At 43.7% G+C, this 24,072-nt stretch overlaps 1 protein-coding gene across 11 annotated transcripts in view; it reads right to left on the minus strand.

Annotated features, from left to right (window-relative positions):
* Positions 1-850: 850 nt before the first annotated feature.
* Positions 851-24,072, minus strand: part of SECISBP2 (SECIS binding protein 2) — a 39,951-nt gene continuing 16,729 nt past the window's right edge. For 4 of the 11 annotated variants that reach the window (XM_055272019.2, XM_055272020.2, XM_055272016.2 and 1 more), the window contains 10 exons: positions 21,946-22,068; positions 20,590-20,679; positions 19,062-19,194; positions 13,480-13,646; positions 12,317-12,455; positions 10,597-10,750; positions 9,673-9,893; positions 2,933-3,087; positions 2,305-2,497; positions 851-1,772 (listed from right to left, as the gene is read on the minus strand). In XM_055272019.2, the coding sequence (XP_055127994.1) occupies positions 1,669-1,772; positions 2,305-2,497; positions 2,933-3,087; positions 9,673-9,893; positions 10,597-10,750; positions 12,317-12,455; positions 13,480-13,646; positions 19,062-19,194; positions 20,590-20,679; positions 21,946-22,068 (1,479 nt within the window). In that variant the 3' untranslated portion in view covers positions 851-1,668. The remainder of the gene's footprint in view (positions 1,773-2,304; positions 2,498-2,932; positions 3,088-9,672; positions 9,894-10,596; positions 10,751-12,316; positions 12,456-13,479; positions 13,647-19,061; positions 19,195-20,589; positions 20,680-21,945; positions 22,069-24,072) is intronic. The other 7 variants (XM_055272023.2, XM_055272021.2, XM_055272018.2 and 4 more) reach the window with 3 other exon arrangements.

A 24,072-nucleotide genomic window follows, 5' to 3' on the forward strand; every position in this document is an offset into this window, starting at 1 on the left:
TCTCTAGTAGAGATCTTTAATTTTTTGATTTATCAAATTTTAAAATTCTAGCTGCTGAGTGCAGCTGATAGGCTATTTTGTCTTTTTCCCCACAAATTAATTTTGGAACTTTTATTCTCAAATAATCTCCTATTTTCAAACTTACCACAACTGACTTGCTACTTACTGATGAGGGGAGGAGGAAGCAGGAAAGACCTCTCCTTTCCTGCTGGCCCTGCTGACTGCCCTGAAAGATAAATGGGTGGAGATGACTTGCTGCTTGGGACTACTGATGGCCTGGCTGACCACATCTACTTCCCATGTCTAAACAGCTCAGAACGTGTAAAGAACAGCAAGGCTCACACTGGTCACTGTGAGCTCCACAGATGACAGGGCAGACAGTGCCTTCATACACCAACCTCTGGTCACATTTCCAGCCCTGCCCATAGCATGTCATTTCTGACTCATTATTCCAATTTTATTTGCTCATCACAGGCCACTTCTCAAGAGGTACAATATTGGCATGACTGAATTCAATCAAGAGCACTTTCAAAGCCAAAACAATACCCTGCTTACTTGACAAGCAAAAAGCAGTGAAAATTCTTTTCTGCCATTGGCTGTGGTGAAAACGCAAGCGCAGGTCGGGATTGAGCCAGGATCTGGCTCCGGCAGGTCTGTGCAGTGTTGGAGGCTTTGACAATCAATCACTACTTCCAGACCTGAGAGTCCTGGGAATAGCAGAACCTCCACTACGCGGCCCCCTTTTATTTCAGGGCCCAGACTGTCCAAAGGAGATAAATTAAGACATAGGAATCATCAAGTAAGATAAAGACCACTGATAAGCCTAAAATCACCAGAGTCTGAAACAAAATTTAATAATTACTCTTTATTTAAAATAAATAAGCCCTCTCACTTACAGGGAAAATATGAAAGTAAACTCTGTCCTCCTGGTCTAAGACAGAAACCACATTCAGAATATGTTCATTTAAAAAGGAAAGATTTGTTGATTATCAAACAAATCTAGGTACTTCAATACACATTGTTTCTTTGAAAAATAAAGACTGAAAGGAATAATTCATTTCAAAAAGTCACAGGTTAGAAAACCAATTTTCCTTCTGAGGCTCATTTTAGCAGATCCTCCAAGTGTTCCCAAATCTCTTAAAAAAGCTACATCCCCTGAGAAAGGGCCCTTTCCCTGTAGCCCTCTTGCTCTGACACCAGCAGCCCTGCACCCTTCTGCCAAGTGGCTCCCTGCAGGACGGTGCTGTTGCCAGGCGGGAATGGCCCTCCATGGCCACCTCCAGCAGGCAGGAGCTCACCACCTGCTTTCTGCAAACTCACTCACTTCGCTCAGCTATTCTGCAATGGAGAGGAAGTTTCCTTAGCAGCCAAAGTATTCTAAGTATCACATTTTCCAGTATTTTCCAGATCCACAGTGTGCTCAGAAAGCCAGAGCTGTATCACCTGGCTTTTAGAGAAGATTAACACCTGCACATCTGAGTGACCTTTAACAGGCTCCGCAGCACTGAACGCCTGTAGACACTGCTTCATGTGCCCTTTAATGCTGACCAATTTCCAGATTCAACAGTTACACAAATTACATTGTCATGAAAAACTGAGAGGAAAAAGCCCCAGTCTTTTTCAGACCTCCCCTCCTTACCCAAAATACAGACACACAGGCAAGAACTCTCATAAATTCAAATTCATCATTTGAGAGGTTGAAGCCTCCAAGGATTCTTCTAGCTCCAGGGTACATCCACTGTATGCTTCCAGATGTTTTTTCCAGATTTCAACTAAAATGAGAAAAGAGCACGAGTGAGGAATAGGCATCAACAAGTAGGAAAACTCCTGTAAGAAAACCAGCAGCATGAGAGAGGGAGCCTGTGGCCACTGCCCAGCAGCTCACGGTGCTCAGAGGTGCCCTGGCAGACGTTCACTCACTGTTCTTAGCCTGCTAGGCCGGGCTGCCCCTTATTGAGCAGAAGCTGGGGGGCCATCTTCTATAGGGCAGCTGGGGCCTTGTGTAGGTGGGCTAGGAGAGGACTGAACCTTTACTTGGCCTTCCAAGCCTGTCTTGGGTACAGCTATCCTTAAGGCCACCCATTGTCAAAAGACATCTGACTTGAAGTCTGAGATAGTCACTGACGAGCCCTACCCACTTCAAAAGTCTGATAATACCTCTTAGGCAATGGGCTGGACTTACCAGGCCCTGCTACTCAGCTGGTCTTGCAGCATTGTCAAGCTGCTCTCCTAGGGACTCTAATTAAAGTCAATAAATAACTTAGAGGACACTCGACCTGACACGACTCTCCCTTAAGCACTCACTGTAGTGTGGCTCTTCTTTTTCTGTCAGGGCTGGGGGGCCATCTTCCGCAGGGCAGCTGGGGCCCTGTGTGGGTGGGCTGGGAGGTGCCTGAGGCCTGGGCTCTCCCACCAGCTCCTGCTGCACATTCTCCAGCATGGTCTTGTATGCCTGTCGGGCCGCCATTGTCAGCTCAACCATCTTGTGGAACTGATCCTTGGGCACAAGTGAGAGCACACAGGTAATACCCCAGCTACAGAGGACACGGGTCCCTCAAACTCAGCAATGGCCACCTCCACAGAGAAGCAGGGGTAACACGGGGTAATGTGGACCTCATGCTTATGGGTAGGTACCAGGGATGCTGCCCCAGAGGGAAGAGTGGGCTAGGCCGATTTCTTGGGCCTGCCTGAGGTGCCACTATGTCAGCAGCAAGCCCAGAACAGAGCTCAGTTCAGAACCAGACCACCCCCATGCTGTCAAGGAGACAAAGGCTACCTTTTTGTAAGAAGGTTCTGCCTAAGTGGTGGCTCCTCCTCAATGACAGCCTACTGGAGGTTCTGGGGCTGCTCTGTGGGTGAGCCCACACTGACCACCTGCCCCCACTTCCTCCCATGGGCAGTGACTGAAGAGGCCTGTGCCCTGTGCGCTCACCTGGGCCCCATCGTAGCTGAAGATCCCCACCACGCTGACAGGAACTGCCTTATTCAAACTGCGCCCCAGAGCTTTGCGGTTGAGAGCAAACACAAAGGGAATGTTCTGCTCACAGGCATAATCAATAATTGTGTGCAAAGTGTCATCCAGCCCACCTGGTCAAAGGGCAATGAAAAATGACAGGAAGATATGTCACATGGAGTGTGGTGTTAATACTGGTTGCAAAGAGCTTCTTCTTAGCAACACACCCATCTATGATTTTATACCCAAGGCAGAGGCCCCTGAAAATACGAGGAGAAAGCAAGTTGCAGAATCAACTGTCCAAAAATATGGGGGAAAATGGAAAGAAAACCCACAGCTGGTATTGTCTTAACAGGAAAAGTTAAGTATTAGTATTACTGAAACTGACCACATGCCAGACCACTGATCAACTGCTTCACACCTATTAGCTCCTGTGTCCTCCCCTAAATCCCAAAAGGCAGACAGATGCTGTGTCCTCACTGACAGATGCAGAACAACAGGCACAGAAAGGTTAAGTTCCTTATCCCACATTGTACCCCTGGTCAAGGCACAGGTCTGGCTCCCAAGGGCTCACCACCCTCTACTCCCTGACCCTGCTTCTGGGCCAGGGACCAGCCAAGGCTAGTGCACCAGAGAGAGGAAGGAGGTGAAATGAGTACCATGTGCAGGTGATGCACCTGGAAAACCCAACAGTACCTAAGTACTCCTAACAGCATGAGAAGTACATGAGGGGGTGTGGCACAAGTCTCTATACACACGCACACAGCAGCCAGTTGGCATATATCAAAGAGATGACTCCATTTACAACAGCAGCACAAGACTATAGGTGGTAGGAATGAATTTTTCAAGAAACATGAAAAGATTTACAGGCAACTTCAACATGCTGTTAAAGAACACAGTATTAGCCTGGGCAACATCGTAAGATCCCATCTCTAAAAAAAAGAAAAAAAAAAAGAAAAAAAATTTGCCCAGTGTCATGGTATGTGCCTGTAGTCAATCTACTCAGGAAGCTGAGGCAAGCTCAGTAACTTGAGCCCAGGAGTTCAAGGCTGCAATGAGCCATGATCATGCCACTGCACTCCAGCCTGGGCAACAGAGTGAGACCCTGTCTTTTAAACCATCCCCTCAACAAAAAATCTGAACAAATGAAAAGGCACTTATGCTCCTGTATAGAATGATCCAAAATGATGAAATGTCAACTCCACATTAATCTAACACTTTAAAACAGCAGTCCCCAACCTTTTTGGCACCAGGGACTGGTTTCGTGGAAGACAATTTTCCATGGACAGGGGAAGATGGTTTTGGGATGAAACTGTTCCACCTCAGATCATCAGGCATTAGTTAGATTCTCATAAGGATCACACAACCTAGATCCCTCGCATGCGCAGTTTACAATAGAGTTTGCGCTCCTATGAGAATCCAATGCTGCTGCTGTTCTGACAGAAGGCAGAGCTCAGGCAGTAATGCTCACCTCCTGCTGTGCCGCCCAGTTCCTAAGAGGCCCTAGATAATACTGGTCTGCAGCCCAGGGGTTGCGGAGCCCTGCTTTAAAATACTGTAAGTTACTACAGATGGGATTTCATTGAGAAATAAAAAATATGGAAAAAATATAAACAGATGTCAGGCTAACATGGTCAGGTATTAAAGTTTACTATAAAGGTACCATAGTGTAAATAAGGTGATGCAGATTAACAGAATGGACGCCAGAAAAAACCGGAGTTTGATGGAAACAGCATGTGAGGAACAGCATTTCAGTTTAGTTAGGGAAAAGATCCTAGAGGACTGGGTGGGCCCATCCTGTCCATCTTAGACCACAATAAATCCTACCTAAACATATACAAATGAAGGAACCAGGAGATATACAGAATTTTAAAAGCAAACCTTTTAAAACACTGGAGTGGGAAGGCTGAGAAATAACACAATACCCAGATGCAATTAAAAAATGAAATACCAATATATAAAACACCTAAAGTCTCTGCATGGCCAATTTTTTTTTTTTGGTAGAGAAACTGACAAACCAGAAGAAACACTTGCAACTCTTACCCAAAGGGCTAACTTATAAAAAAGTTACAAATCAATCTAAAAGAGGTCAACATCCCAAAAGCAAATGGGCAACAAATATGAACAATTCATAGAAAATGCCAAGCTCCTGATGCTGACCCTCCTTCATAAGAAAACTGCTAATAAAAACTCCTGGAGAGGATGCTTACACCACCCTGGGAGGGAACACAGTGGTCTCTAGAGGAAGGCACAGCATATGCTTTCGAGTTACCAATGCACACAGCATTGTAGGCCAGGCACCTGGCCTACAGGATACTCACCCAGTCCTTACAGAGCAACTGTAAAAAATAACAACTGTTTACAATTAGCATAGTATCACCTGGAACCTACTTACACATTGATCCTCTCATTTCAAGAGAAGAACTTCTCCAATGCACATCCTACCATACTGTGGAAACTGGGAACTCATTCTGCATCTAGTTGGATGGGAGATTAATTTCTAAGCCCACAGCCCTTATTCTGCCCACACCCTGCCCCTGATCTACCCAAAGCATTTGCAAAGTGATGAGGAGGCAGCCTCCTGGGATAGAAACTTTGAAGAAAAAGACCAGTTCCAGATGGGCTGGGAAAAGGGGAGATGATGCAGAGGTGGGGTGGGGTGTTCCATATTCCTTAGGTATACTTACAGTGAAATCTATATTCAGTTTGTCAGGGGAGACATATGAAGTCCTCCCTAACATCAGATGCATGTCTCTCACTGGAGGGTCTCTACCTGGTGTCCACCCCAGCTCCCGGGAGTGAATCTGAAATGTTATTTGAGCACTGTGCAGAAATAACCTAACAGAGGAGGCTTGGCTACTGTCCTCTCGAGGCTGCCTGCCAGGTTGGCCCTTGGCTGGGGTCTGTGAACTTGGATTTTGGGAGGGTTCCCACCATCTTAACTGGTAAGAGTAACTCACTGTGTGCAAACACTGTGGTTTCTGCAGAACACCTGCTTTCCTTCTGGAGTCTGGAACGTTGTATGTGCTAGGCAGGGGATGCCTGTGTGACCGGCCCCCAACAGAACCCTAGGTGCTGAGTCTCTAATGAGCATCCCTGCTAGACAACACTTCCCACAGGCTCTTAACTCGTCTCTGGGATATTAAGAGTCTCCTATGTGATGTCACTAAAAGTGACTTTTGGAAGCTGGAGCCTGGTTTCCCCCACACTTAACCCCATGTGCCTCTTCGCTTTGCTGCTTTTGCTTTGTGCCTTTTCACTGTAGTAAGTCACAGCTGAAAGTACCACTCTATGCTGAGTTGTGTGAGTCCTCCTGGCACATCACTGAGCCTGGTGGTGGCCTTGAGAACACCCAATACAAGCAGCAAAGTCCAGACTGTTTTGCTCAAACAACCTCCAACCTGTTATTAGTGAGATGAAAGCACGTGTGGCAAGGGCCAACTACTGAAGTTCCACAAGAAAGCTTATGTCAAACAAGCAAGATGCTAGGCTCAGATTATTTCCATTTCAAAGTTTAAGTTCAGAATTATTAGGTAAAATGCCACTCAGAGCAAATACAGTACTTCAACGTAATTCAAGGCTATAACATCAGTTTTTATCTTTAAGATGACTGCAAGCCATTGGCTATCTTATCTGGCAAATATTTATAAAATATACAATCAAGTCCCTTATGCCTCAAAGCAAAAACATGTCGGAACCAATGATTACACAAATGCATTTTAAGTACACAACAAATCCTTACGATGCTGATCAAGTAAAAACCTAGCCCCATGCTCTGGCAGAGACAGAGAAGGGGAATGACGTCTTCCAAGAAAGTGGGGTGACTGTAGGCTGAGGACATACATTTCCACCTTTCTGTTTTTTAAAGACACAAATCCACAGAAGAATGTAAGAGACAACAGCAAAAAGTTTTCAGAAGCTGAAATGCAAATGGACAACTGAGCTAGCCAACCTACGCCAACAGTGAGAAAAGCCTAGAACAGACAGCCCTGGACCCAAGAATCCCCCAAAGGTCAGGAATAGGCAGCACATGGTGAGGCACAGGTGAAGAGGGCTGGTTGAACACTGGCAGAGGCAACTTGGTGTCCAGCCCCTCAGCTGCAGTCCTCTGGTGAGGCACAGCACAGGTTTGCAGGACATGACGCACCACACATCTAATGGTGGTGAGAGGATGAGCTCACAGGGTGAAGTTCGCCTGTCCCTCCAGGCAGGCAGTGAGAAGTCTTCCTTGGGGATGTGACCAGCCCTAGGGGGAGACAGAGACACCCAGGGGCACTTCCAACATGGAAGCAGCCCAACCACATCATCCTACAGCAGAAGTTCTCAGTGTACTCCTTGGAGAAGCAGCAACAGCACCTGGGAACTTGCTGGAAGTACCAATTCTTGGGCCCACTGGACCTACTTGAAGCACAAACTCTGGAATCTGTGTTTTCCCCAGCCCTCTGGGTGATTCTGATGCTGGCTACAGTTTTGAGAATCACCACCCTCAATGCTGCTCACAGCCTTGAACACCAGCCACACACCCAGATTTCCAGTCGGCTATTTAGTGGCTCTTAACTAGGCGCGGACAACCAGGACACAGAGGACATCTGTGGAAAACCTCCACCATTAGAGGCCAAAACAAACAAAGCAAACTACTTGGAGGAAACAGAGGCACTGCAGGGAGAGGAACTCGGCATCATTAAGATTCTCCAAGAGGTGACCATGAGGCAGCAGCAATGTGATTAAAAAAAAAGGAATCTTCAGAGGACAAAAACAGCTCCCAAAAAATAAAAATAATACCAGAGGTAAAAAATTATACAGAAAGTTTACAAGACATGGTTGAGAAATTCTAACAGAAAATGAAACCAAAAGAAAGAGATAAAAAGAAGCAGGAAACAAATAATGTGAGGACACCAGTCCAGGAGGCCCGACCCTGACATACTTCCAAGAAGAGCTGGCAGGGACTGGAGGAGAGGATTCAAGGCAAAAATTCAACACGTCCCAGAGCCAAAGACACTGGATGCAAACTGTCCCACATCCTGTAACCCCAGGATCAAGGCATTTCCAGTGAACCCCCAGAGGGCAGGGGGTGCAAAATGATCACAAAGCATCAAGAATCAGAGACTCTGGATTTCAAGCAAGAGCTTCAAAATATGCCTCCCATGAATCCTTTTCTCCTAAACCACTGGAGGATGCACTCCAACAAAACAAGAGTGCAGCCCAAGGAGTCCATAAACAACACCTTATTGAGAGTAGGGTGGGAGCCAAGGGTATCCCTGGGTGGCAAATGCATGAGGTGCAGTGAGCTGGGAATGAAGGTTTCTTCAGCAAATGAAACTGCAGAATGCCTGGTGTAACCAACTATCTTAGAGGAGACTGAGGCAGCTGGCTGAGGGCATGAGGTTTCATTAATGCTAAGTATATAGACAATTAAGCAATCACCACAAAACAAGAACAATAACCCAAACTATACATTAGGGTAAGTAATAGCAAAGCCCTTTTGCTGTATTGGGAAGATGACAAATACTTAAAACTGAAAACATGTGAAGCAGTAGCTCACAAGCCTCTTATATGGAGATATGGAGGAAATATCCCACAGTGTGGCTAACAGATGACAGGTGGAGTTGCTAGGAAAGGGAGGGAGCCCAAGCCTGCCTTTTCCTTAACAAACCCTATAGGACTACTTGCCTCTTTAGCTGTGGACATGTACAACACTGACGAAAAAGCCAGGGAAGCATGTGGCCTGTCCTCTCCAATGACCTGGAAAGGCCTCTGGGCACACAATCAGATGAGTGGGTCACTGAGATCCCTTCTGTCATATTCTGGTCAGCGGTGATGCCGGACCCGTACCGAGTTAGGACAGGGACGAGCTGCTGGCTGGGGGCCTCGGACATGTCACAAAACTTCCAGGCTTTAGATATGAAATGGTAACTGGAAAACATCATCTCTGAGGGTTCAGCCCCAGGATGTGGATGCATTATGTCAAAGTGGGACTCTGTAAAGTTGAATTTGACACTGCAGGAGAAAGGAATGAGGCCAGGGAGGGGCTTGTGAGTGTTCCCTAGCCTAGACGGAGATGAAGGACAGGTGTCCGTGAGAAGTGCCACTCTGCTCTTATCAGTTCTCCTATTGCTCAATTCAAGGACACAACACAGGCAAGTCCTCCAGGAGCCAAGAGCGCACAAGCACAGGGTAAACATGAGATGTCACAGGTGAGGGTTCACCGTCACCTGACCCAGCATATCACATCCAACAAAACAAAAACACACATTCCAGTTTAAGTAAAATGGCAAAGTATTTAGACAAAGCCACATCTGTAACAAGCAAACAGATGATTCAACCACAGACTGAACAACTAAATGTCAAGTAGATGAAAGCCCTAGGTAGGTACTGCCTGGCTGCCAGGCACAGCATCTCTGTGGTACAGGTGACCAGTGACAATCCCAGCCCCAGGGTGGTGGCCTGCACAACAGAGGCATGTGTTTCCCTGATGCCAGAGGCCTGTGTGGGCTGGCTGGCCTCCCAGCGTGCAGGATCACAGGACCCACCTGCCCTACAGAGGGTAAGGCACTTGGTAATGGTCAATGGGAAACAGTTACTCAATAAAAACAAAAACCACAAAGAAAACGAGTTGTCAAGGCCTGTGGCATGGGCCACCCAGGTGTGTGGTAACCATGAGGGCACACTAGGCACTCATGCAGGGGCCCACATATCACAGGACCACACTGTGCCTTTACCTTTTGACTGTATCTTCTCACAGTTGGGAGAAATAATGACACATTTCAGTTTTTTGAGCTTCAGGTGTTTGAGAACTTCCCTCAACCCCAACACAAGTCGACGTTTAGTCTTGGCCTTGACTGGATCCTTTTGGTACATACGGTCTTGGAAACGGACCAGTTCTTTGAGTAGGTCGGTAACACAAGCATCCACTTCTTTACTAAGCATCTGGCTGCAGTAACTGAAAGAAACATCAGACATCAGGAATTGTGCCACTGGCTATGACACTGCAGCACTGCTCCCACCCCACCCCAGGGAGAAGAGAGGTAGACTGCATCAGGCAAAAAGTCACGTTTCAACAAGTACTACTAACTAGAACTGTGGAATTCCTGATGATTTAATTTTACGAAAGGTAAATACCGGGGCATCTTCCCCCATTCCCAACTACAAGGGACAAATTTCTCTGGGCCCTGCCCGACCATAGTTTGCCACAGGTCCCCATCTCAGCCACTACCCCGTGCATCTCCCTGTCATAAAGACAAATACCGGGAGACTATCCTGGAAGAAAAGTGGGCAGGGGAGCAGGCAGACTGAGCACACAAGGTTGAAGGAATCCTGCCGCCTAAGAAATTATACAGAGATTAAACCATGAAAAGGGGCCCAAAGATGATGTGCGGTCACTTCATTATCCATTCCCAACTGCAAACCTGGACTGAGGGCCCCTCTTCCATCATTAATACCACAAGAACCTCAGTAGAAGCAGAATCAGACACAATGATTAGGCTCTCCCTGAATGCGTGTAACCAGGTACCCAGCTTCTTTCAACCATGAGGGTTAAAGCACAGTGTGGCCCAGCAACAAGGATTTATGGGAGATATCAATGCCATACTGAACCGAAGCACTTCCATCTTCCCCTAGTCCCTGGCAGGCAGGGGCTCACTCACTCCCTGAATCTGCGGCTGTGGATCTTAGGGAAGGTGGCGTGACTGGGAGCAAGGTGGGAGGCCTCTGTGTCCCTCTGGAGTTCTGTGCCTGGTGGCTCTTCAGACTTGCCCTCAACCGAAGGAGTGGAGATCGGTTCGTCCATCCCCTCTGGCCCTTCATGGAGGAAAAAGTCATCATAAGACATCTGTGGGCCCAGTGCACACACTGAGGGGCTGGCCCAATGCAGTCTCACCGATGCAACCAGACCCTGCACACAACCACCACATTCACAGACAACATGCAGAGAGGTTTACAGAAGGCAGAAAAAACAGACGAGGATGCCTGGGGAAAACAGATAAGCTGGTGGAGGTAGTTATGCCTGGAGGTGTGCCTCCCCTCAATTTACTTATACGTTCATTTTTATTATGGTAAAATATACAATAATATTACCATTTTAACCAGTTTTAAGTGTGCAGTTCAGTGGCCAAATTTATTTTTTGATTTTGAAATTTAACCTGAAGAATCTCTTATCAGGGAGTTTTAAAATACAGGGTTTTAGTTCGAAGTTTTTTCTCAAATGCTTGAGACCATTTCTTTTTGAAATAATCCTTTAGAAAGAGCTGAACTCCAACATCTAAACTATGAGAAACTCAAGAATGTGTGTTTAAACACACCAGATCTGATGCAGTGATAGCTTACTGTCCCCAACTAGTTACTTCTACCGACTATCAAAATGCAATTGCAGTAACAGATCACCAAATGAAGGAATGAAAAAACATATACCGCACCCACAAGAATGGCAAGGTTGAAAAACACAGTGCCCCATGGGCTGGCAGAGATGGAGAGCACCTGCAACTCTCAGCCTCCCTGGGGCTGTAACTGGTAGAACAGTCAGAAACCCATTGGGCAGGAGCTACTAAAGCAATTCTGCTCCCAGGTAATGCCCCACAGGAACGAGTGCTTGTGTCCTTTAAGACACATACAACACTGTCTGCAGCAACCCTGTTTCTAATTACCCAAACTGGAAAATGCCTGAATGCCCATCCGCAACCCTGTACATTCGTCCAACTGAATTTTACACAGTAATGAAAATAAATGGCATCTCCATGTTGCCAACAAGGCTGAAGGAAAGGGGACAAAGAGAGCAGCACATAACACACAGCTGCACTAGAGCCACAGCCACAGCCCTTGGTGGGGTTGCCATGGGGCAGGGTCTCCTAGGGGAGGCCTCTGACAAGAGGGCATAGGCAACTGCTGGGCTGTGTTTTGCTTCTTGATCTGAATGCGGTGGTCACTGTGAAAAGTCTTCAAGCTGTACACTGATATTTGTGCACTTTTCTGAATGTATAACTGAATAAGAAGTTTCCTTAAAAATACACAATTGTGTTCATGCCCCCATGTCTCCAATACTTGCTGGTAAGCAGCTGTGCAGCTAGCAGTGTTAATTCTCATGACCACTTCAAGTTAGGGGACCATCCAGCATCACACAAATCAAACTTGGTGGGAAGGGAGGATCCTCACCTCTGTCCCTCACAGACCCCAGAACCAGAGGGACTAGAAACACTCCCCCATCTATGGGGACCTCCCTTCCCTGTAAAGCTGGGAGCTCAATGCTGACCCACTTTCACCACAAAAGCAAGAGGAGTCAGCCAAGTCCTGGAGAGTTTGCTCAGCACAGCTCATCCTTTTCATAGTTGCTCCCGTTTAAATTATTCTTAAGGCACAAACAGATGTTGATACCTGACAGCTCTGCCTGCTCGGGAACCTGGTCGTCACCACCACTCTCTCCATCTTGTGTGTCATCACTGGTAAAAGCTGGACTCACAGCATTTTCTTGGAGACGCTGCTGCTTTCTCTCTTGCCGTTCTTTCAAAATAATCTTAAAAATTAAATAAACAATTAAAATGCCTAAATACTTGTACTTAAAAGATAAGCTCTTCTGCAAATTAAACTGCCCAAGTTCAACTTTTTGGCAATGTGCTTATTAGTGCCCTGAGAGCAGCCAAGTGCTCCCCAGACTCCAGGAAGCTCACTCAACCCTCCCCGCTGGTTTTGGAGTGGCACGTTCCTCCCGAGGTATGCAGAGCAGCCACACAGGAGAGCCCTGAGCTCTAAAGACAATTCTGCAGCTCAGCACTTGCCTGAGCACCTACACCACAGGCTGCTGTGAGAATTCACTGGAGGGAGGCTGGGCGTGATGGCTCATGCCTGTAATCCCAGCACTTTGGGAGGCCGAGGCAGGTGGATCACCTGAGGTCAGGAGTCTGAGACTAGCCTGGCCAACATGGTGAGACCTCGTCTCTACTAAAAATACAAAAATTAGCCAGGCATCCTGGCGCACACCTGTAATCCCAGCTACTCGGGCGGCTGAGGCAGGAGAATTGCTTGAACCCGGGAGGCGGAGGTTGCAGTGAGCCGAGATCACTCTACTGCACTCCAGCCTGGGCAACAAGAGCAAAACTCCATCTCAAAAAAAAAAAAAAAAAAAAAATTCACTGGAGGAGCCTGTGACTGTCCTCCTGGAAGGTGTGCAAGGAAGTGTGCATTATTCACTGACTCTGAACATCAGACAGATCAGCTACGGTAGGATGAAGGGGATCATAAGAAGAAGAAAAATGCAACTCCTCCCATTTCTGGTTTTCTGTCCATCCACTGCAAAGTTGAAAAAATAAAAGATGTTCCTTTCTTCTCAGGTAGCTAAAGCATTCCCCACATCACATGTCCCTGACGTATCATGCTGGGAGGGGAGGGATCATTTGTTAGAGTATCATAACACGTTTTACTACAACATATTCAAGTAATGTAAGTCGTAAAATCTAAAAATCTAAGAGCTGGGAGAATAACTATGGAAATGTGAAACTAAGTTTTCTAGCGCCTCGCTTCGGCTGAAACACCCCACACACCTTCTTCAGTGAGGTTGGCTTCTTGGCCTTGGGGATCTCCCTCTGCTTCCCTTTCTTCATCAGTGGGGCACTGGAGTCCAAGGGATTGTGCGGGGTCTTCATTTGACTCACACGGCGGCCTCTCTCCCCTGACGTACATTCTTTGGAAAGGACTGGCACTGCTCCAACTGAAACATAGTGGGACAAAGCCCTCACAGTCACCTCCCAGATGCTCCACTCAGTTCTTGGACCACAGCTCGCCCAGGGGCTGCCTCAGGGTATCTGAAGGAGTTTGCCAAGTCACCCCCAGCTTGTCCCCACAACCCTTCTCATCTTTGTCAAACAATCTCTTACACATTCTTTTCATTGGCATTAATTCCAAATGAAACTTAGTATCTTTTGGATGAGATTCCCAAAAAGTATCAAGTAATTTAGGAACACCTACCTTCCTATCCATATAATCAGATCTCCCATGTTTCTCAGTGCAGTCTAATACAGCGTGGATCTCATTTTCTGACTCAGGACAGTTCTAGGTGGTCTGCACTCACTGTTGCTACTGTGAACACGTCCCTCTCCACCACCGTTTCCAGTTGACACTGCCTTTGTGGAAGCTGGCCCTATTGGTTTCCATATGTGTATCTTGTATCTAGCTACCTTATAAGGCCACTATAAGATTCTAGTAATATTTCTAGTTAATTCTCTTGAGTTTTCCAAACATGTTTTCCAAAATTCCATCATGGGCAGTTGGTAATCCCTCTACATAGTCAATAAATTACTGTGATTACTACTGAACAGTTCAATTTTATTCTCCTTTTCTGTTCTATTTCCCATCTCAATAATTATTTCAAGTAATCAGTTAATTCCTATATAGTTTTATCCTCACTTTTTGATCTGGAAAATTTCCAAACATACGCCAAAGAAAAAACAATGGTAAACAAACCCTGTGTCCATTGTCCAGCTTCAACAATCATCAATATTTCTCCAAATGTATTTTACCTGCCCTCCTTTAATTTTGGAAGACGTTTTTAAAATAACTGGTGCTCTGTCAATCAGGCAGTCCCACTAAGTCTCGCCTGTCTGATTGTCTGATTCACTGCTTCAACGCAGAACGTAACCTGCACAGGTCAACCAAGACAACTGTACCTGCCTCCCAGGCTGCTCTGGCCTTAGTGAGCACAGCTGCTTGCATCTTTGGAGCCTTGTTTCCACATAGGGTTTGAAACATACATGTGACTATGTGACTGGCTCCATTTTCTCAGCTCTTCTTGGAAAACCCTGTATGGCTCATAGGTGCTCACTCACCCGGTCCCCCAATGACACCACCAAGTTCAGCATCTCACCTGCAAAACCGGCCTCCTGCAAAACTGGCTCCTGCAAAACCGGCTCCTGCAAAACCGGCCACAAGCCCTCTAGCTCTACACCTCCTACACCCCAATGCCAGGCAACTCTTCACAAAGCACTGACACCGGGCCTGAGGAGGGTCCTTCCTACAACAGAGGAAGATCAACCATTCCCTCCCACAAAAACAACCACGAAGTTCAACAGAACTGCCAAACACAGTCCTATCAGCCCTCTGGAAAGTGACCAAAGGGTTCCAACAAACCGAAGAGTGCTTACTCCTTAGATGAGTAGCCTTCAGGTGGGAACAGTATGGGTCTGGACACTCCTGTCTGAGGCTTTTCCCAGAGTCTCTCCCCGCTCTGCTCTGGCTCATTCAACAGGTGCCAAGGCTATGAAAACCAGCAGCTTCCCTGTCACTGCCATAAGGGGCTTGCTGAATTCAAAGTGTGGTCATTTAAAGTAGTGATTTCAGCAAATGGGGAAGGCAAGGCAGCATGGCCAGTCTGAGGCTGCCGTTTTGTATAGTCAAGCAACAGACAGGGCTAGGCCAGCGGGGACTTACATGGAGTCCAAAGGAAGACTCGCTATAGGGATGAGCTGTGGGGTGGTCAACCAAGAATTCTACATCCAGCAAAACTAACCTCCAAAAAGTGAATGCAAAATAAAGACATTCCCAGACAAAGACCATGAGAATTTGTTGCTAGTATTGCTTGTGTCACTAATACTAAAGGAAGTCCTCCAGAAGAAATACTACCAGAAGTGATACAAGATGGCAACTGAATCCAGAGGAATAAAGAACACCTAAAATCATAAATATGAAACTGGTAAATACATATTTTCTCCTTGTTCCTTCTCTTCTTTAAAAGATATGGCTGTATAAAGTAGTAGTTCCAACACTGTAGTGTCTGGTTTATAATCTATTTAGATGTACCATATGACAATAGCATAAAGGGGGAGGAAGAAAATGGAGACCTATTGGAGTAAAGTTTCTTCAATATATAAACTAACATGTATATTGTAATCCCTACAGCAACTGCTAAGAAAGTAGTTTTTCAAACTAAAGTTAAAAAAAAATCAACAAAGAAATCAAAAGTATACTCTAAAAACATTTAACACCAAAGGCAGTAAAGGAGGAAACGAGGAACAAATGACAAAGTTGACAAAAACAAGCAATGGGGAAAGGACTCCCTATTCAATAAATGGTGCTGGGATAACTGGCTAGCTATATGCAGAAAATTGAAACTGGACCCCTTCCTTACACCACATACAAAAATCAACTCAAGATGGATTAAAGACTTAAATGTAAAACCCAGAACTATAAAAACAGTGAAAGACAACCCAGGCAATACCATTTTGGACACAGGAACTGACAAAGATTTCATGACAAAGACATCAAAAGCTGCAACAAAAGCAAAAATTGACAAATGGAATCTAATTAAACTAAAGAGCTTCTCCATTGCAAAACAAACTATCATCAGAGTGAACAGACAGCCTACAGAATGGGAGAAATTTCTGCAATCTATCCATCTGACAAAGGTCTAATATCCAACGTCTACAAGGATCTTAAACAAATTTGCAAGAAAAAAACCACCCCATTAAAAAGTGGGCAAAGGACATGAACAGACACTTTTCAAGAGACATACACGTGGCCAACAAGCATATGAGAAAAAACTCAACATCACTTAATCATTAGAGAAATGCAAATCAAAACCACAATGAGATACCATCTCACATCAGTCAGAATGGCTATAACAGAAGCTGGCGAGGTTGCGGAGAAAAAGAAACGCTTATACACTGTTGCTGGGAGTGTAAATTAGTTCAACTGCTGTGGAAAGCAGTGTGGTGATTCCTCAGACCTAAAAACAGAAATACCATTTGACCCAGCAATCCCATTACTGGGTATATACCCAAAGGAATATAAATCATTCTACTATAAAGAAACATGCATGTGAATGTTCACTGCAGTACTATTCACAATAGCAGAGACATGAAATCAATCTAAATGCCAAGCAACAGTACACTGGATAAAGAAAATGTGGTAGGTATACACCATGGAATACTATGCAGTCATAAAAGAGAATGAGATCATGTCCTTTGTAGGAACATGGATGGAGTTGGAGGCCATCATCCTTAGCAAACTAACGGAGGAACAAAAAGCAAATACCACGTGTTCTCACTTATAAGTGGGAGCTAAATGATGAGAACACATGGACACATGGGGGGAACAACAGACACTGGGGCCTACTTGAGGGTGGGAGGAGGGAGAAGATCAGAAAAAATAACTATTGGTTACCAGGCTTAGTACCTGAGTGACAAAATAATCTGTACAACAAACCCCCATGACACAAGTTTACCTATATAACAAACTTGCATGTGTACCCTTGAACCTAAAATGAAAGTTTAAAAAAAAGGAAGATCCACAGATTAAAAAAAAAAAAAAGTAGTGTTTTTTGAAATAATAAACTACTTCAAAAGGAAGAAACATATCTAAAAGCCTATGGTGGAAAATTTTCACGTTGCTTTTTATGACATATTGTGCGTTTTAACTGTCTTGGCTCTTAAGAGAAGATGTGTCAGAGGAAAGAGGCAGCCACATCAGCACTACTCGACACTGTTCCCAGTGGTGCCCCATGCACAGGCAGTAAACCATTTCCATGGAATGCAGCTTCCTCACCCAGACAGTAAAGATATTCAGAAACTCAGGACACTTCTACAGATAAGGAGATTTTCAGCTACACAATGTCATCATATCAAGTGGAAAGCTCATCTTTTAATAAGATCAATTTTTAAAAATAATCCTATTTTAATAACTTAAAAATGTTTTAATTGTGGTAATATATGACATAAAATGTACCATTTTAACTGTTTTTAAGTGCACAATTCAGTTGCATAAATTATATTCACAATGCTGTGCAACCATCACTACTATCCATTTTCAAGACTTTTTAATGCTCCAATGATTAATAATAACTCACTATTCCTTTTCCCCTCTGCCCCAGGTATCCTCTAATCTATGCTTTTATGAATTTGCCTATTCTAGATATTTCTTTTAAGTGGAATCACACAGTAGTTGTGTTTCTGTGTCTAGCTAATTTTATATGGTATAATGTTTTCAGGTTTCTTTCATGTTGTATCATGTATGAGAATTCATTCCTTAAGGTTGCATATTACATTGTGTAGGTATACCACATTTGTTTACACCGTCATGTGGTAATGAACATTTGCGCTGTTTCTACCCTTTGGTTATTGTGAATGATGCCATAAGAAACCCCAGTGTAAAAGTGTCTAGGTCTGTTTTCTTTGGGGTAAATACTGAGGAGTGAAATTGCTGAGTCATGTAGTAACTGCATTGAGCATTATAAGAAGCCACCAGGTTGTCTTCCACAGTGGGTGCACCATTTTACATTCCCACCGGCAGTATATGGGGTTCCAATTTTTCCACATCTTCACCAACACCTGTTATTTTCTGTTTTTGGATTATAATCATCCCACTAGGTGGGAAGTAGTATTTCACTGTACTTTTGATTAATATTTATTTCCCTGATGACTAACGATATTGAGTATCTTTTCACACACTTATTGACCACTTGTGTACCTTTTTTGGAGAAATGTCTTTTCCAGTCCTTCGCCCATTTTTAAATTGGATTGTTTGCTATTCAGCTGGAGTTCCTAAATATTTGAATATTAATCCCCTATCAGACACATGATTTGCAAATATTTTCTCCCATTCTGTAAGTTTTCGCTTTCTTGATAATGTCCTTCGGTATGCAAAGATTTTTAATTTTAATGAAGTCCAAAGCTTATTGTTCTTTTGTTGCTCATCTTTTTGGCGCCATATCTAAAAATCCAATGTCTAATAAAAGATCATGAAGATTTACCCGTTTTCTTTTAAGAGTTTTATAGTTTTAGCTCTTATATTTAGCTCACTGATCCATTTTGAGTTCATTTGGATCTATGGTGTGAGGTAAGAGGTATGACTATTCTTTAGCATGTGGAAATCCAGATGTTCTTGTACCATTTTAAAGAGACTATTCTTTGTTCTTTTCATGGACTTCACATACTTATGAAAAATCAATTGGTCACAGATTCGTGAATTTGTTTCTGGACTCTTAATTCTATTCCACAGGTCCTTATCTACGCTTATTCTAGCATCACACTGTTTTATCTATAAATAACTTTTGATAACAAGAGAAAATGTTAACACAATAATCTAGCTGAAAAAGACTTCCAACCACTTGCCTGAGATGGAAAGACTCTCTTACCTGAGACTACCACTGGTTTGGAGGACTGCTTTGCATGCTGAGAGTGTTGCTGCTTCTCCAGGGCTGTCAGCATGCCCCCCAAATCCAACTGCACTGGAAGCTGGCTCTTCTTTACATTATTTTTAAAATTATCCTGAAAGTTCAAAATTCGTAAGTTTACTTATAAAACTATACAAACTGTGCTTTTCATTTTACAAAAAACTGATGTAAAGATAAAATGAAATAAATATAGAGACTATAAAAAAGAATTTTTAAAAATTCAAGTAATGAAAGGAAAAAAAATCAATCCCACATTATCTGCCAGTATTACCATGGTTGTTTATGTCTTCCTTCTTTCAGAACATTGGGTTTATATTAAATCACCTACACTTTTGTCTATATCTCCATTGTGAGTAGTCAACAATACACATCTACAGACAAGACACTAGCACTCGTATAAAGTCTTTGGCTACAAAGTCTGTGTGTGAGGCTACTTGGTTAGTACTATCGCCTCATTAGCCCATTCTCTCTCCAAATGCCTCCATAAACCAACAAAATGCCATGAAATTATAGTGATACAACCAAAAGTCTACATAAGCCCAAATCATACTCAGCAAATAATATTAAATGCAGGCTCAAAGTCTGATATGCTCAAAACAAGTGTTATTTTTGCAATTGTTGTGATTTGGGTTTTGAGACTATATAAAAAGTTGTACAAGGAAGCCCAGTGATATGTCCTAAGGCGTGGTGTCCCATTTGCTTTAGTGCCTCCGCTCCACTCTCCTGCCAAGTGTTCTCTTCCAGGACACCAAAAACCCTACTGGCTGAGGGCTCCCATCAGGGGAAAGTACCAAGTGCAACAAAGGACAGGCAAGGAGGCCTGCTGCATGGAAGGAAGATGAGTAAATTATAACACTGAATTGAAAGTTAACTCACACAAAGGTTTAGAATTTTATTTTCCATGAATGCGAAAACAATAGCCCCTTTAAAAGGCAAAACGACAACGAATATCCTAGCAAATAAATGTCTACAAGTACGCAAGTTCCCTATCTAAATTATGACTCACAAGCTCCCTCCTGAATCTACGGGGTAGGTGGTGGAGTACAGAAGGGGAATCACCTCCACTTTAGCTTCTGTTTTGACTGCATAGAGTAAAACTGTGGTGCCTCTCTTATTTTTCTTCTGTCAGACATTACTGACTTGCAAAAAAATTCTTCTGTTTCCCAAATAAACTGAGTCAACTTTTTCCCCTTAAAGTTTCATAAGGCAGTATGATCCCCCTCCTTTCCGACTTAGCAACTGCAGTTACCAATAATCTTATTATAAAATAATAATCATAAAATAAGTCTTATTATAAAATAATAAAATCTTATTATTTAAGAGCAATTCTGTTTCAACATGCTGGGTGCAGTTCTCTCATGAAGGAATGAATCAAAACAAAACCACCTGTCACCATACAGAAATGTCTGGAAAGCAGTTTTTCTCAAGCATTTAGTTGAGCCAGAAAAGTTAAGCCTAAAGCAATTTGTGGTTTCAATCTAAAAATTACCTGTGGCTGCTGCTTAGATTGAAATTTCGGTGGCTCTATTCTGTCTCTTCTTTCAGATGCAACTGCCAGGTTGGGAAATTCCTCGGCATCCTAAGTAAACCACACACCCCTTTAGCTCTTTGTTAATGCAAACATGCCAAGTGCAACCTTTTCCTTGCTTATATTTTCATTCTTCAGTAAAGTCCCACAAAAGTTCTTAAAAGTGATTTAAAAAAAAAAGCCACGAAACTCTCACATAAGAGCTTCTGCTTTATTTAACTTAGAGCAAATTTAAAGGCCACAGTTCTAATACCCCTGTACCCAAAAAAGAGAGTGCCACCAACAATCTTGGTACACCGAGGGGTCTACAGAACTCACCCTGGACCACCTTGGCATGAGAGTATTCAAGTAACTGTTCTTCGAAGGATTATGTTTTTAATTAGAGAAACCATCTAGATTCAGTAGATTTTACATGCTATCTCTGCTGAACCCAGGCTAATAAATGGAGCCAAAGGCAACAGGCCTGCTAAAAAACAATTTTTTAATCACTTAAAAATGCCTGTCATTTTGTCAATATTTTAGGTCCCTTGGAAAAAGATGGGAAACATGGGGCAGAAATATAAATTATTCACTTGCCTAAACCATAATGCTCTGCCATGGTAGGTTTTCAAACACGTAACCCAGCTATTCTCAACTGATGTTCTAACAGCCTTGGGAACCCCCACCCCAAGTCTGTGGGAATGCCTGGGCTTGACCCTAGCACCTCTGAGAGAGCCTTCGGCCTGCACAAGCAGCCAGGCCACCTGAGTCTGGTACAGCAATGTAAAGAAAACAACAAGGCACACAAGAAATTAAGTTAGAACCCAGGCTGGCTCCTTAGAGTACATGACATACTTGGAGTATCATGGAACAATTAAAGCATGCTTTTGGAAGTTCCTGAAATCTTCCTGACTTGGGCCCTCAATGGTTCTATAGTATTCTACATCTCTCTATAATGAAGCACTTTATAATAAGACTTCTGGATAGAAAAGGAGGCCCTGCAAAAGCCAGCATTCTAAAGCAAGAAAAAAAAAAAACAGGTAAAGAAGATAACTGAGGGGAAATATTAGTAACATGGCACACAAACTATTCAACTCTGATACAAGTAGTTTTGTCTCCAGACAATTCATTCATTCAGATGTTCACTGAGTGGCTGCTCTGAGACAACTGGGAAGCCAAAATGAAGAGGTGAGAAGAGTGGCTGTTTTCTTTAGCACTACAAAAATGATCATTAAAAAGCCCTGGAGATTTTCACTTAGGAAACCAATATGAACCCGTTTCTTTTAAGAAAGACCCACTTATTATATCACACAATGTGAATAATAAATATAAATGTACTTCAATCCTTGGAGGCTCTTGAACTGTCAGGACTTCATATTTTGATGTAGATTTTTCTTTCTTTTTCTTATTCTTTCTTGAGGCTTCATTTTGTTCAAGGTCACTACCTTGTGATGCTTTAGACTAGAACAAAAAATCAAAGCAAAAATCCTCAGTTTTTAGGGTGGTCAATAGAATGTTTAATACTATGTATCAACAAAATTAAGATATCAAGTCCTATAATCACATGGCAATTTTATTCAGAGTTAGGTTCCTCATCCCCTTTTTTAAAAAGCCAGCATTCACTAGAATAGTTCTGAAGGAAAAAAAACTTTGTCCAAATAGTTGTAATGCCCAATTCCTTTTGAAAACTGGTGGATTTGGACAGAACCTAGTTTTCAGCTTGAGGAGATCATGGTGTTCATGACCTTCCTGATCCCAGCCTAAGCTCTCCTTGTAATTCCAGGCAGGCCATTTCCATCAGCATGACCCAGTCGTTCCTTATCTGAACATCAAACCTGTCTGCAGAGCAGAATCACCCATGGAACCTTCAGACAAACACCTGGGACCATCCCAGGACTGCTAAATGTGACCTCATCATTCCTACAGGCCCCTAACCCCCTGGGCCTCTCCTCATCCAGGTCAGATGTGCTTTGGCCACAGGGCCTTTGCACTGAAGCCCCTTCACTAGAATTTGGCTAGGCTGGGGCCGCCCCTCATCACCATCTACCTGTTGCTTTCTACCCTTGGACTTCCCATGGTTTTCTCTTCAGAGCACTGATCACTCTCTGACATGTTCTACGTCTGTCTGCGTGTTGTCGGCCTCCCTCCATCAGAATGGAGGCTCTAAAAGGGCAGGGAACTTTTTGTTTTAGGCCCTGCTTTATACCCAGTGCGAATTTACACTTCAGAAGTAAAAGTCTCAGCAGCTATTAAAAAGCATATGTTTATCTACTGACCCACAGGAGCGGTCCATGATATTTTTCTAAGTGTAAAAGACAGGTTTAAGGGTAATGTGTATAAAATGATCACATTTTAAGAAAACATAAAACAAAACAAAACAAAAAAACAGAGAAACCCCTCTCTCTTTGTTCATGTTTTCATGAGCCTGAGGCAGGACATATCCCAGATTGCTAATGAAGGTTTCTCTGAAGGTAGGCCTCAAAAGTATGGGAGAGATGACCTTTTCCATAAGTAGATCCTTGAAGTGTAACCACTTATCATTTCTGTAATAAAATTTCACAATACAGAAAGTTTCTAAAAAAAACCATTCTGATCACTATCACTCCAGCTATGTAAAATGCAAAGCTACTTGGGTTAGAAGATAACAGGAGATGCTGATTTTCTTCTTATCTTTTAGAAGTTTTCTAAAATAAGCTTTTCTTAGACCTATAATTAAGAAAATTTTTTAAAAAGATCTTGGGAAAATAAAACAAAATCTGTTAACTCTTAGAATGCTAACTGCATATTAGGAAAACTGGCTCTGAGAGTGACTTGGAAGCTGCAACAAAGAATTAGACAGTGGGGCACCAGGTGCGGTGGCACAGGCCTGTAATCCCAGCACTTTGGGAGGCCGAGGCGGGTGGATCACCTGAGGTCAGGAGTTCGAGACCACCCTGACCAACATGGTGAAACCCCGTCTCTACTAAAACAATACAAAAATTAGCCAGGCATGGCGGCGGGCACCTGTAATCCCAGCTACTTGGGAGACTAAGGCAGGAGAATTGCTTGAACCCAGGAGGCGGAGGTTGCAGTGAGCCGAGATCATGCCATTGCACTCCAACCTGGGTGACAGAGCAAGACTCCATCACAAAAAAAAAAAAAAAAAAAAAATTAGACAGTGGGCTGCTGTCCAGCCTGCGCCTGGCCACCCAGAGGAGCCCCAGAGACACGGAGGAGGCTTCACCGAGAGTCAAGTTCAGTGTGTGCACAAAAGGAAGGGTCTCTCCCTTACACATACTGCTCTCTCTCAAATACATGCACAGAGCAATGAGGAACAAGCACACATCTACCTTCACAGTAATTGTCACCACTGTAAATACATAGCTACCATTTATGTGGAATGGGCTAATTACATTTTTGGAAGTCAAAAAGTATCCTCATACTCAGAAACACAGGAAACCATTATGCTAAACAAGGCCACATTTC

This window comes from Symphalangus syndactylus, chromosome 3 (assembly GCF_028878055.3).
Source record: "Symphalangus syndactylus isolate Jambi chromosome 3, NHGRI_mSymSyn1-v2.1_pri, whole genome shotgun sequence".
Classification (NCBI taxonomy): Eukaryota; Metazoa; Chordata; class Mammalia; order Primates; family Hylobatidae; genus Symphalangus; species Symphalangus syndactylus.